The sequence below is a fragment of the Trachypithecus francoisi genome, unplaced genomic scaffold (assembly GCF_009764315.1).
Source record: "Trachypithecus francoisi isolate TF-2019V2 unplaced genomic scaffold, Tfra_2.0 Lachesis_group15, whole genome shotgun sequence".
Lineage (NCBI taxonomy): Eukaryota > Metazoa > Chordata > Mammalia > Primates > Cercopithecidae > Trachypithecus > Trachypithecus francoisi.
In genome coordinates this window covers 87,438,916-87,453,564 of record NW_022681460.1, presented here as the reverse complement: position 1 = coordinate 87,453,564, position 14,649 = coordinate 87,438,916, and the positions used below count along the sequence as shown (strand labels likewise).

The 14,649-nt window shown below is 39.9% G+C and overlaps 1 protein-coding gene and 2 long non-coding RNA genes across 7 annotated transcripts in view; 2 read left to right on the top strand and 1 right to left on the bottom strand.

The window, feature by feature from the left end:
• The window catches only part of LOC117097547, a 66,776-nt gene extending 62,693 nt beyond the window's left edge, over positions 1-4,083 (top strand). The window contains exon 2 of the long non-coding RNA XR_004442985.1: positions 3,913-4,083. This is a non-coding gene — a long non-coding RNA (uncharacterized LOC117097547). The remainder of the gene's footprint in view (positions 1-3,912) is intronic.
• ARHGAP18 (Rho GTPase activating protein 18) overlaps positions 1-14,649 on the bottom strand; it is a 195,838-nt gene that overhangs the window by 4,056 nt on the left and 177,133 nt on the right. For 4 of the 5 annotated variants that reach the window (XM_033235509.1, XM_033235510.1, XM_033235508.1 and 1 more), the window contains exons 13-14: positions 4,241-4,365; positions 263-324 (exon numbers count right to left, since the gene is read on the bottom strand). In XM_033235509.1, coding sequence (XP_033091400.1) covers positions 263-324; positions 4,241-4,365 — 187 coding nt within the window. The remainder of the gene's footprint in view (positions 1-262; positions 325-4,240; positions 4,366-14,649) is intronic. The other variant, XM_033235512.1, reaches the window with a different exon arrangement.
• Positions 4,280-14,649, top strand: part of LOC117097549 — a 52,216-nt gene continuing 41,846 nt past the window's right edge. The window contains exon 1 of the long non-coding RNA XR_004442987.1: positions 4,280-4,437. This is a non-coding gene — a long non-coding RNA (uncharacterized LOC117097549). The remainder of the gene's footprint in view (positions 4,438-14,649) is intronic.

Genomic DNA, 14,649 nt, shown 5'->3' with positions numbered 1-14,649 from the left:
CCATTCCAGGAGTTATTCTTACTGTATAGGGAACTTGCCTTTGCTGAAATTGAACATAGATGGGCATTTGTACACAAGGAGCTCAAACAGAGCCTGAAGAGAAAGGTCAAACCATTAAATAAATTCACAATATTCAGCAACTATCTAAAGCGTGGTATATTTTACTTCTAATTTCCTGTTCTTCCTCCAAAGACATAAATAATAACCACTGGCAATATCCAAACAGCATGTGAAATGCAAAGAGAAAAAAAACCCTGCTTACCAATATTTCCTCCAATTTCATACAAAAAAACTTCTCCTTTCTTGAGAGTCTGGGCAACCCCACTATGAGGGACAAAACAAAGGGATTACTTGTATCATCAAACAGCTTGCAAGTAAATCACTTTAACATGCTTGGGGAATTCTGGCTGGTATGGAAAATTCATAACTTAGACACACTGTAATTATCTACACGTTTGTATTTTCCCATCTGTTAAATGTACCCAATAGGTAATAACAGTGTCACACCTGTACATTAAGATAAACAAATGGAATTATACATCTGAAGGCAAAATAGTAAATCAGTATCTAAATTTGTAAAATTCAAAAGAAAAGTTAATGTAACATTTCACTGCCAATCAAATTATTAATATGATTATCCACTTTGTATACAAGCCTAAATGGTCCTCATAAAACTATTAAAAGAAATGTTTCCACCTTAGTTTTCACATTATGCTTATTTAATAAGTATTTATCATGGGTTTGCTGTGCTGACAACTCTAGTAGTGTGCAAGATGCATATAAAGAATAAGACATGCTTCTGGCTGGGTGTGAAGGCTCATGCCTGTAATCCCAGCACTTTGGGAGGCCAAAGCAGGTAGATCACTTGAGCCCAGCCTGGGCAACATGGCAAAACCCCGTCTCTACCCAAAATACAAAAAATTCAGCCGGGCATGGTGGCGAGCGCCTGTGATCCTAGCTACTCGGGAGGCTGAGATGGGAGGACTGCTTGAGCCCAGGAGATGGACGTTGCAGTGAGCTGAGATTGCACCACTGCATTCCAGCCTGGGAGACAGAATGAGACCCTCTCTCCAAAAGACCAAAAAACTAAGAAAAAAAAAAGTGTTTAAAGATTTACACTCTTCAAAGAATAAAGTGTTCCAGAACATTAGCTTCAAACATAAAAATTGGTGAAACTCAGTGGCTTTCAAATCTTTCTATAAAAGAATTACCTGAGAAACCTGCTAAAAATTCAGACCGAGAGCTCTAGAAACTCAGATTTAACTGGTCTAGAATAAAGCCCAAGAAACTGCTTTTCAAATGCTCTATAGTGGATTCTGAAGCATGGCAAGGTTAGTGGAACACTGAGATAAGGCCCTGAAGACACACTCTCTGGAACTGAGAAGAGAAAATCAGGTCTGACTTGTATTCAAGCCATTAGGAAGAACATGGTATAGCAGCAGCGCTCCTCACCACCCACGGAATGGTTCATCTGGTTCTCCTCCTTTCTCTCCCCACCCTGTGTCCCTGGCACACTGGAGGGCTCTCTGGGTCCTCAGGCTGGTTCCACCTGCTGCACTGCATCTGATCCACTTTGTTTCCAACCAGGGTGTAGGTTTATCTTTTAAATTAAGTAATTTAATCATTATTATTTTTGTTTTTAATCTAGTACATAACACAATCAACTATGGGTCTAAAGAGAGTCCCTATTTCTATGAAAACCAAATTGAATGTTTCAGGAGACTTGATTTAAAGAAAAACATCTAGTTAGATATTGCTGTCAGACTGATTCTCAAGTATCTGTGTTCCACTTTAAAGAAACAGGAACTAGATTTCCTGGCATACTCAGATTTTTGCATAATGCTAATCAACAAATTCATCATTAAAAAAAGGCAATAATCCTTTATCAAAGAATGAATGAATGTGTGATTTATTATACATATATTGTATGTCATTCATGTATCTATTGGCTTCAGTTGAGGAGGTGGGGGGAGAAAAAGAATGGAAGGATATAGAGTTTCCAACTGCCTCAACACAGGTGGAATACAAATGGAAGAAGCACAGGAATGTGGTGGAAGAAATATATAAACATTTACTGAGAATTTCACTTACTATGCGGCTCAGACAGACAGTGCTATATGTGCACGGTCATTTTCCTAGTTAAATTACAATAATAGACGCTATTCTGGTCCATTCTTATAAATGAGGAAGTTGGTACTTAAAGAGATGATAAAAACTAGCTGAAGGTGAAACAGAAATAGTTAGCTTTGAAATCCAGATTGCATCCCCAAGCATAGGGAAAGGGGCTGAGGACTGGGGGCGGAAGTGAGGTAAATGGAGGAGAAGTTTACCAGACTTCCATCTAGGTGAAGAAGGATAGGAGGAAGAGCGGGAAGAACATACCCTGCTCCGGGTGTAGCAAATGCTTATTTAATACAAACACCACAAGCAGGAAATCCAAATTTGTCAGAGGATAGTTGTCACAAGTTGGTGCTTTCTGTAACAATATACCTATGATTGTTTCGTGCTATACCTTAAATATTAAAGTCACAGTTGAATGTGGAGTACAGCTTCATAGTCTCATATTATTAGCAAGTAGAGGAACAAAAGCACAGACTAAATTGAGCACTTGGGTCCTGAAAGTAAATGTAAATTAACTGTGTCTGGCTGGAAAGAGCTGCTTATATCTGAAGTCTGGCCAGGTCTTCAGGTACACATTCTGGGAGACAATGAGAGCGTGGCTGGTGGGAAGAATGGCAAAAGTTAGTATCTACTAAGTCAAAGTAGGGAGCAGAGAGGAAGTGGACCGACTTGGCAGAAGCTGCAAAACACTATAGGGAGCAAAGACATTTGAGAACTTCCAACTGCCCCCAGGACATAATCCCCAAAAATCCATCTACTCTCAGACTCTGCACTAGTGGTTCCCAGATCTATGGTGCGCTGTAGATCCTCCAGCCAGCGTGGAGAATGGTGAAGGGGTCTGCCTTCGGAGTGAAACCACAGATTGAGAATTCCAGCTCTACCACCTATGAAAAATGTGTGACCTTGCAAATCTCTGTTTTCTTATCAGTGAAACAGACACAATAATAGCACTTACTTCAGAGTGCTGTTTTGAGGGAAGTTTACACTGGCTTATTGAAGCCTAGATATTACCAATAAACCTCTCTCTCATTTCATCACCATCTGTTAGCTGCACAGATTCATCCTTTCTCCCAATTTATAAACCCTGAGGGAAGGTACTTTAAAATATATGTTTATATCTCCCCTTCCATTGATGGTACTAGAAGTAAATAACATGTTTCTGTTAAGGCCCTGTGCTAGAACAGAAACATATTACATACTTCTACTACCATATATTAAAATTGGAGAGGCTTTGGCGGAAAGCTTGATTGAAGCCCCCAAATGTTACAATGAGGAGATTCAATTCAATGAAAGACCAAGAGAGAGTATTCGTAAACTGAGATGCCAATGCCCTGGATTTCCCTCTGTTTTTAAACATTTCGTTTATTTCAGTGACTGAAAATGAGGCTGGAGAAGGCATGAAAACATGACTGCAGCTAAAAGAAAGAATTCAAAGGGTAAAACCTGAAAATTCAATATACTTGTTAGACTCTCTAAAATTTAAGAAAAGACACTACCAAGTGTTCTGGAAAGAGCATACTCTAATATAGTGAGAGGGATGCTAGCAGCTTTCCAATGACTTTCCCTGCCCCGTCAACCCCAAAATATAGATGAAGGGCCTGTTGTCCTTAATGAGGATGGTATGTTCTCCCCCTGAGACTTCAGCACTCAAAGGCCTGGTTTTCCTCTTTCAATTCTTTATGGTTTGTTTTTAAATTTGACCATTTTGAAATTCATTATATTTCATAGAAAAAGTTGTGTCTTTTCTTTATTTTAATGCCACTGCATCCTAATTAGTAATTTTTCTTACAGCCTACAAACAGTAATTAACCTCCAATCAACATATCCTGGAAAGAATACTGAGTGGTCTCGCTTGGCAAGCCCATCACAGGCCCAATGAAGGAACGCTCAAATCCTGCTTGAATCAGGCTCAACCTGAACACAAGCTACATGAAATGAACTAAACTCATTCTAATAGTCTAATGGTTAAGTCTGCTGTTCTCTTCTTCTGGGAACACAACATTTTTAAGCATTTCATACTACCCCACAATTAAAAAAAGGAAAAAAAAGCAGCAGCGAAGGGGAGAGAGAGAGCAAGTGAGTTATGCCATGGAATAATTAACACAAAACAGGCCTCTACCTTTCTTGGCTGAGAAACCTGGCAAGTACATCACTGGCTTTTAGTTCTTCAGTTAGCTGTATTGCCATGGAAACTTTCGAAAGATGGGGAGCTTGCACTCGAATCACTCCCTGAGGAACGTCAGCCTGCAAAGCAATAATGACACTGGAACAAAGCTGGCAGCAGCTGGAACGTGTAACTCTACAACGCATTATATAGTAAGTGTGCTTAACTACTACACATTTTACTTCACTACATAAAAACCTTAACTACTGTATAATGTAATTTGCTAAATTACATCAAACCTCAAATATCCTCTTAATGGTGATAGGGGAACTTTATAATGCCTGTGCAGTAATGCTTAATTATTTTTAAAGATGTAAAGAATGACAGCAATAACCATTACTGCCATATTAAGTGCTGATTTCTGAGTATTATCTACTGAGGGTGCTTCTTCATGTAGCAATTTATGAAATTGAATCAGAAAGAAGTTACTTTGTGTGCTATTGCAATATGTACATTTGAAAAATCTTCCTGGACATTCACAAAATTTCACAAAAATTTTTTTGTCTCTGAATGTTTTATAAAAAAGAAACATGCTTTTCTATTTATATTATGTCTGTTCCCCATTTGGTTAATAAGCTCATGCTTTTTGGCTATACACTTTGAACTTACGATGACCCCTTCTAAATCTTTTGCCCACGGATGTGAAAAACATTTTATGGATTCGAGGATACCAGTGAAAGTTTATGAGGTTTGTAATACCAAAATGTCAGCTATAGCATTAGAAATATTAGGCTTAATTAATTCCTAAATGGTTTTTCTAAAACAAATACTATTATTTATAACCATTATGACTTAGACTTTAGAATAAACAGCAAGCATAAATCATGTTTAAAAGATAATGATTTAAAAAATATAAATACCCTGTTCAATTGAACCAAAATTTATTAAGCATCTACTGAGTACCAGATATTGTACTATGTTCACTTACCTAGTAATAAGAAACAAGTCCTTTACTGCATAATATTATTTTATGCCCACAATATCATGTCTTTTTTTTTTTTCTTTGTAATGTACACGGTGTTGAATTTTTTTTTTTTAAGTAAACATCTTGGGAGTTTGAGACTAGCCTAGCCAACATGGCAAGACCCTGTTTCTACTAAAATTAAAGAAATTAGCTGGGTGTGGTGGCACCCACCTGTAATCCCAGCTACTTGGGAGGCTGAGGTAGGAGAACTGCTTGAACCCAGGAGGCGGAGTTTGCAGTGAGCCAAGACACACTCCAGCCTGGGAGACAGAGTGAGACTCCATCTCAAAAAATAAATTACAAAAATAAAATAAATATCAAGCAGAGATATACAACAGATGCCATTAATCTGATTTCTTTCAAAGTTCAACAAAAATAATATACCTTTAGAATCAGGCTCTATAAAAATGTAGGTACCCTAAAAGATTTAATATTGCTTCTCAGTAATATCAGAGATTTAGTGCGGGAATAACAAGAAAAAGAAGCAACACTGTATAAGACTGTACAGTGAATACGGGACTGTGTAAGGCCACGGACTGCAAACAACAGCTAGACCTGCAAAGGTATCACAAAGGACCTGACCATCAACCTCAGAAATCCTGCTGCGGAGTGGGTGGTGCCCCACCTGCCTCCTTCCTCTGACCCATCAGTGAAGGGCCACAGAACACATTACTCCAAACCTTAACAAAAATAGACAAAGGCTTCCAGGGCCTTGCACTCATGGTTTTGCTGGGCTAACTTTGGTCATAGCATCCTCTTCTAACTTCTCTTTCAGGACATATTATGCTCAATTCAATCTGTGAAGGACAACCTAATTCCAACCTCCCAATTCCAACCTGTGCCCAAATCCCTCAATTCCTGCTTCATCTTTCTATCCAGCCTGAATCCTTGGCTTGGTTTTTTGACTTATTGATACTTTAATCTATGACCTTGACCTCATCCCTAGGATATACAAGTATAATTTCCTCTGTCCTTGATTCTGTGACAGGCTTTATTTTCACTTGTAACACTTTGGAAAACCTGCTGCTTCTTGCAAGGGATGGGGCATTTCATGTGGTACAAAGCAGTTATTAAATCAATGGTGTCACATACAACTCAGGGACTCCATGAACTTCTCCCTGGGGTTTGAACTCTAGGTTATTTCCCATTATGGCCATTTAACCTGTTCGCATGGCCTCACCTATCTGTTGCCTCATAGAAGGTGGAAAATAATAAGTGGCATGGACACCTTTAACGTCAGACTGAAAATTGTAATAGCAACATCTGAAGCATTGAGACTGTGCTCGGAAAACCCCAATCCACCTTGTCTACTCAGTAAGCACAACAATATTAGTACTTTGGATTCTGTTAGTTTATCACTATTATTACTTTTCTTTTATGAATGGCAGGCTAGAGTTTGCAGACAGCCATGTACTTTATATCGAGGTTAAAAGTTAGGAAATCCTGGTTAAGTCATAGTGTCAAATATCCTTATATATAGGTTTATCAGGGACAGAAATTGCTCCCATAGTCACATCTCATCCAGCCCTAGAATATCAAGGCAGTCAAATCTACACTGACATTTAAAGGGAAGATGATTGGATTAAGTTTTTATATAGAGAAAGTCCACAATAAATGAGTTGCAAAACCAAAATGATTCAGAAAATAATATATTATCAGAGAGAGTTCAGGGGTATGGCAATCTTAAGTCAGCTCCTTGCCTTTCCCCCATTTCTTGTAGCACCGCCTATTGTTTAGATAAAAAGGTCCATCAGCACTCCAAGCTTTCCTATCTTTGTGTTCGTTCTACTCTCCCTCCCAAATCTCTCTCTGCTAACCATTTTTCAAGGCTCGGCTCAAATACCTCAAACTCCATGGACTCTTCCATGCTCCACAGGGTCAAAACGAATCTCTTCATTCTCATTCTTATAAAGGAGAGCTGACTCTCCTTTATAAGGGTCCTACTATATGACCTGTATTCTGGTTGTATGCCACATGTCTTACTCTTATATGTAGCCACCCATCAATGTTTATTGATTAAATGAATCATTCAAAATTACTTATTTTTTGTTTGTTTTTACTAACAATGATAACATAAAGTAAAATTAATCTAGAATAAAAGAAAGTATGCAAAGGGGTATTTCCTTAATGGCAAAAAATCATCTTAGGAACATTGTCTAAAAGAAAGAAGTTAAGGTGCCTCTATCCACCACATGGTATTCCCTCTACTACCAAGAAAAGGCAGGAAGGGAAAGAAAGCAGAGAAAAGGAATTAAGTATGTTACAAGAGACAATTCAGTCACTTACTTCTGTAGAGAGCCAAAGAGAAAAGCCAGAGTTACTAACATTAGCATGTACCTGCTTGGGGATGTAGTCTCTTTTCACCTCCAACACTTCTCATGAAGAGCTGAATATATTAGTCTCTTCTCCTGCTGCTACGAAGAAATACCCAAGACTGGGTAATTTACAAAGAAAAAAGGTTTAATTGATTCACAGTTCCTCACGGCTAGGGAGGTCTCAGGAAACTTACAATCATGGCAGAAGGCACCTCTTCACAGGGCAGCAGGAGAGAGAAATGTCAAGCAAAGGGGGAAAAGTCCCTTTTGAAACTATCAGATGTCATGAGAACTCACTCGCTATCACAAGAACAGCAGCATAAGGGTTACTACCCCCATGATTCAATTACGTCCTACCAGGTGCCTCCCACAACACATGCAGATTATGGAAACTACAATTCAAGATGAGATTTGGGTGGGATATCATTCCATCCCCAGCCTCCCAAAATCTCATGTCCTCACATTTCAAAACATAATCATGCCTTTCCAACAGTCCCCCAAAGTCTTAACTCATTCCAGCATTAACCCAAAAGTCCAAGTCCAAGGCCTCATCTGAGACAAGGCAAGTCTCTTCCGCCTATGAGCCCGTAAAATCAAAAGCAAGTTAGTTACTTCCTGGATACAATGGGGATACAGGCATTGAGCAGATGCACCCATTCTAAATGGGAGAAATTGGCCAAAACAGGGGGCTACAGGCCCCATGCAAGTCCGAAATCTAACAGGGAAGTTGCCAAATCTTTTTTTTTTTTTTCAATGGAGTCTTGCTTTGTCACCCAGGCTGGAGTGTAGTGCCATGATCTCAGCTCACTGCAACCTCTGCCTCCCGGGTTCAAGCGATTCTCCTGCCTCATCCTCCCGAGTAGCTGAGATTATAGGTGCTTGCCACCATGCCCAGCTAAATTTTGTATTTTTAGTAGAGACAGGTTTCACCATGCTGGCTGCTGGTCTTGAACCCCTGACCTCAAGTGATCCACCCGCCTTGGCCTCCCAGAGTGCTGGGTAACAGGCATGAGCCACCATGCCCAGTCTAACCAAATCTTAAAGTTCTAAAATGATCTTCTTTGACTCCATGTCTCACATTCAGGTCATGCTGATACAAGAGGTAGGCTCCAACAGCCTTGGGCAGCACTGTCCCTATGGCTTTGCAGGGTACAGTCCCCCTCCAGGCTGCTTTCACAGGCTGCTATAGAGTGTCTGCAGCCTTTCTAGGCACATAGCAACAGCTGTCAGCGGATCTACCATTCTGGGGTCTGAAGGACAATGGCCCTCCTCTTATAGCTCCAATAGGCAGTGTCCCAGTGGGGACTCTGTGTTGGGGCTCCAAACCCACATCTCCCTTCTGCACTGCCTTAGTAGCGGTTCTCCATGAGGGTTCTGCCCCTGCAGCAAATTTTGCCTGGACATCCAGGCATTTCTGGATATCCAGGCATTTCCATACATCCTCTAAAATATAGGTGGAGATTCCCAAACCTCATTTCTTGACTTTGGTGTACCTACAGACTAAACACCATACGTAAACTTTCCAGGCTTGGGGTTTGCACCCTCTGGAGTAATGGCCCGAGCTGTACCTTGGCCCCTTTTAGCCACGGCTGGAGCTGAAGCAGCTGGGATTCAGGGCACCACATCCTGAGGCTACGTAGAGCAAGGGGGCCCTGGGCCTGGCCCAGGAAACCAGTTCTCCCTCCTAGGCCTCTCTGTCATGGGAAGGGCTGCCTTGAAGGTCTCTGACATGCCTTAGAGACATTTTTCCCATTGTCTTGGTGATTAACATTTAGCTTCTTGTTACTTATGCAAATGTCTGCAGTGGGATTGAACTTCTCCCTGGAAATGGGTTTTTGTTTTCTATCACATTGTCAGGCTGCAAATTTTCCAGACTTTTATGTTCTGCTTCCCCTTGAATGCTTTGCCGCTTAGACATTTCCTCCACCAGATACCCTAAATCATCTCTCTCAAGTTCAAAGTTTCACAGACCTCTAGGGCAGAGTCAAATTGCCACCAGTTTCTTTGCTACAGCATAGCAAGAATCACCCTTATTCCAGTTGCCAACAAGTTCCTCATCTCCATCTGTGACCACCTCAGCATAGACTTCTTTGTCCATAACACTATCAGCATTTTGGTCAAAGCCATTCAACGCATCTCTAGAAGTTCCAAACTTTCCCACATCTTCCTGTCTTCTGAGCCCTCCAAGTCTCTAGGAAGTTCCAAATTCTTTCATATTTTCTTATCTTCTTCTGAGCCCTCCAAACGGTTCCAACCTCTGCCTGTTACCCAGTTTCAAAGTCACTTCCACATTTTCAGGTATCTTTACAGCAGCACCCCACTCTATCGGTACCAATATCTGTGTTAGTCATGGTTCTCTAAAGGGACAGAATTCATAGCATTGATGTATACATAAAGGGGAGTTTATTAAGGAGTACTGACTCACATGATCACATGGTGAAGTCCCACAATAGCTCATCTGCAAGATGAGGAGCAAGGAAGCCAGTCCGAGTCCCAAAACCTCAAAAGTGGGGAAGCGGACAGTGCAGCCTTCAGTCTGTGGCTGAAGGCCAGACAGCCCCTGGCAAACCACTGGTGTAAGTCCAACAGTCCAAACCTTGAAGAACTTGGAGTCCAGTGTTTGAGAGCAGGAAGCATCCAGCCAGGAGAAAGATGAAGGCCAGAGGACTCAGCAAGTCTGTTCCTTCCACTTTCTTCTGCCTATTTTTATTCTAGCCATGGTGGCAGCTGCTTAACCACCCACATTGAGGGTGGGTCTGCCTCTCCAGTCCACCAACCTAAATGTTAATCTCCTTTGGCGACACCCTCACAGACACACCCAGGAACAACACTTTGCATCCTTCAGTCCAATCAAGTTGACACTCAATATTGACCATCACACGAAGAAGGCCTCTAATAATATGACCATAAGCTCATGATTTCTAAATGAGCTCAGGTATCATAGCTTTGGGGAGTACGACCATGTTTCCTTATGAAATGAGGTGTTGAGTTCAGGGTGGTATAAGGACTTGCACAGAAAGCACCACATCTGACCCAGGAATCTAGGATCTTTCTGATAGTTAAAGAGTTTTAATAAAGAGTCCCAAGGTACTAGCTTCTGGGGGCAATTGAGAGTTTTCACGTATATGTGTAATGTTAGGTAACTGACATATAATTGACATAAAAACCACAGGCTGGTTTTTGCCAAGGTGGGAAGCGGCATGAGTACTCTCCTACAGATTCCTTCTGGCTATGAAATAAAACATTTCCCACATCCCTTTCCCTCAATGAGCAGGGGATGAGGTTAAGTCACCTTTGAGCTCAGCAAGAAACCCTCCCAAGCTACAAACTGTAATCATTTTGACTTATTTCAAACAGCTTGAATATCAATATCCTTGGAAAGCATTTCATTAAACTAACAATAGTACATGGTTTTCATTAAACCTTCCTAGGCTGACATTCCCTGACCACTAGAGAACCTGTATTCTATAGCAGGGAGAGCGTGTGTGTGTGTGGTTTGTGTGTCTATGGGATATGAACATTTCTCAGCTTGTTTATTTCTGCAGTGATTCATCCCATCCAAATTCTCACAACAATACAGAGATTGAGTGTGACTCAATATGGATCTACAATGCTCTTTATCTCTGAAGAAGAAATGAGTTTAACCAGTATATATAATGGTAAAGTTAAAGAGTTAAACTTGTTTCTGGGAAGTTTTTTTGCTGGATATCTTGACAAGGAAGGCCAAATGATATTTATGAAGATGACAAACAATAAATTATGCCAAAGCCATCATTTAAATGGCTTATGACAACCACTATTAAGTACTAGAATCATGCTGTATCGAATACTGAAGCTATTAGTATACTAATTACATTGAGCTGCCAAGCTTTGAAAAGACATAACATGCCTGATCGTTAAGCCAAACAGTCTGTTCTTAACTTGAGCCATAATAATAACTGAATCTGTACACAGTATGATCTTTATAACCTTTCTATTTCACATGTTTTAATCTAAAGTTGTGACTCTGTCCCCTGCAATTTTTTTCCCCATTGAGATAGGGGAGGAGTGTGCTTGCGAACTGCAGTTATGGGAGATACAGCAGGACTGGATAAGGGCAGTATTTGACTAACACACCATCAAAGAAAAGTCACAAAGGATTTTACAACTTCAAGAGTGTTAATTTCTTATGCATGCAAAGATTACAATAATAGAGAAAATGACCTCATATTGTCTTCACATGTTTTACATATTGAAATAAAGTTTATATTTCTAAACCTGATTTTATTATTATCTGGTTAAATCACAATTTTAGCATTTTTTCATAAGGTATATAAAAACACTGCATTGCTCATATTTTTGCACTCTAGAGATTAGAAATTTAATGTCAGACCTGTAGAAGAGGTCTTTTTCTTTTCCATTAAAAGCTAATTTAAATGTAAAGCTGACATTTTTTATGCTACAGAAAACCCTTTTTATCTTCAAAAGGGCAAATTGGAAATACAGCTTTTTCAAAAAGAAGGCCAGATATAACACATATTTTAGAAAATTAAACAGGGACATTTTAGCAAGGTATCTTAAACTAAAATGGTATATTCATCACCCTAGTCTGAACTGACAATACTGGGAAGTGGTGATATAAAAGGAATTCTCTAGTATCTTGAACTATGTGCTAATTATAATTGGATCTTTGTTATCCAAATGCCTTAAACTTTTATCCAACTCACAGATTCAGAGGATTTTAAAGAAAGGCTTAAAATAACTTCCATAGTTAATAAGCATTCAATTTCCAATGACATAAGTTCTAGTATTTTTTCTTTTAATGTGGTATTTTTATGCACTATTAAAAAATCAGGGAATGTCATAAAAAGAAATAAGATTTTGTGCTTGATGTTGTAATTTGATTTTCCACTTGGGTCCCCAAGTAAATCCAGACACTGTTTCCAGACCTAAAACAGATGCTCGAAACAATACCTGCCACAACGCTTTGCAGCGAGAACCATTAAATGAAATGAGAGTTGCAATTCTAAACAGAGTTGTGCATAAAGGCACGCAACCCTGGCCACAAACAACTCAGCATCTACACCGCACTGCTACCAATGCCAGGATTCTTCCAGTGGTAGCAACAGATTTCTTTTTCACAGCCATAGCCCTGCGCTCTAAAATGTGACAAGATTATTCTGGAACTTTCAGCAAGTCACGTAAGCTCTCTAAAGCTTGAGTTCCTCCCTGGTAAATTAAGGGTGTGATACTAGCATGTCCCAAGTTAGCACTAACATTAACCCTAGGAGAGAAAGTCTTTTGTTTCCTTGACCTATGAGGTCAGATGTGGTGAGCAGCATATGGCATCTTTGACAGAATCTCACAGAGCCACTCTGTACCCTCACTCTCATAAACGAACAGCCTCCCTTTGAGAGGTGAGCTTGAATGGCAGAAGAAACACCATACAAACCTAAGTCACAATAACCCTGAGGCCTGGATGAGTCAACAAATCATAACCAATTGTTCATCAAAGCTGCCCCCACATTCTTAGTAGGCAGAGATGCAATCTGAGGTAATTATAAGATATCTGGCATTTCCTTTAAAATTCTAAAAGAAAGAAACACGTGGGAGACAGGATGCAACAAGATCAGAAAAATGTGTTCAATTGTTGATGATAAAGGTTTTAGGGGGCTCATGTACTATTCTTTCTACTCATATGTGTGTTAAAAAAAGTTTCATGATAAAATTAAATATACATGTGCATACACACATACAAACACACCAATAGGAAGAGGGAATTACCCTTCCAGTTTTTACACGCCCAAGTCCTGCCCTGGGAGATTCTGACTCAGTGGGTCTAGTGAGTCACCCAATCATAGTTTCCTTTTTGTTTTGTTCTAAAATATTAGTAGGCCAGGTGCAGTGGCTCACACCTGTCATTCCAGGTGTGAGAGGCTGAGGAGGGAGGATTGCTTGAGGCCAGGAGTTCGAGATCAGCCTGTGCAACATAGCAAGACCCTGTCTCTACAAAAAACTTTAAAAATTAACCAGGCATGGTGGTGCATACCTGTAGTCCCACTTATTCATGAGGCTGAGGTGGGAGGATCCCTTGAGCCTGCAACTTTGAGGTTACAATGAGCCATGATTGCACCATTGCACTTCAGCCTGAGTGACAAAGCAAGATCTTATCTCCAAAATTAAACAAACCTTTAAAAAATTAAATATTACAGATGCCTCTATTGTGAACTTCTGGTTAAACACCGTTAACCTGCTCCTAGGCTATCATTTTATAAAAGAGACTGAAGCCCACAAAGGTAAAATGACTTGTCACACTCACTCATGGCAGAGCTGGGGCTATATCCTCAAGCCACATGACTTCTGAGGTGTACGTGTGGATGCAGGTGTGTGTGTTATCAACCCCAACAAGTTAAAGGCTATCAGAAAATGATTATTATTAATGGTCTACAATTTTCTTATTGTTCCTCCAACTGTTTCTTCCTAGTATAATTAATGGATAAGACATATTAGTATTTAAGAACATCTACATTTGCACCAAATACTTAGTATGAGGTAATCACTAAAAACACTTGCCTTATGAGGTAAATTGAATACATCTTACAAGCTGGCTCAAATTATTAATTACCTAGTCTAGCATGTCTTAATAATACGAAGGCCCGATTTTAAACAGTTAGCTTTAATAGCATACAAAATTATTATTTTTTAAGAGGGGTTTCACTGTGTTACCCAGGCTGACATCTAACTCTGGGCTCAAGTGATCCTCCTGTTCAGCCTCCCAAGTAGCTGGGACTACAGGTGCATGCCACTGCATCGAGCCAAAGCCTCTTAAAAATATTACCTTGAAGAATGTTTATGATCTATAATCTCTTTCACTCTCCAATCCCTGGCAACCTAGCTTATTCCATAAATTATCATTGACAATGTTTTGGGGAAAGTAATAATTACCTTCAAATTCGAAAACCTTTGTCCAATGTTAACCTTACTCAGCCTCTCCGCAGCATTTGGCATTACTAACAAAGCTCTTTTTACTTAGTCTACTCTTTCTGCCTGGGCTTCAGATAAACTGTACATCCTTCAGCTTTCTCTTACTTCCTATTATTTCCTAG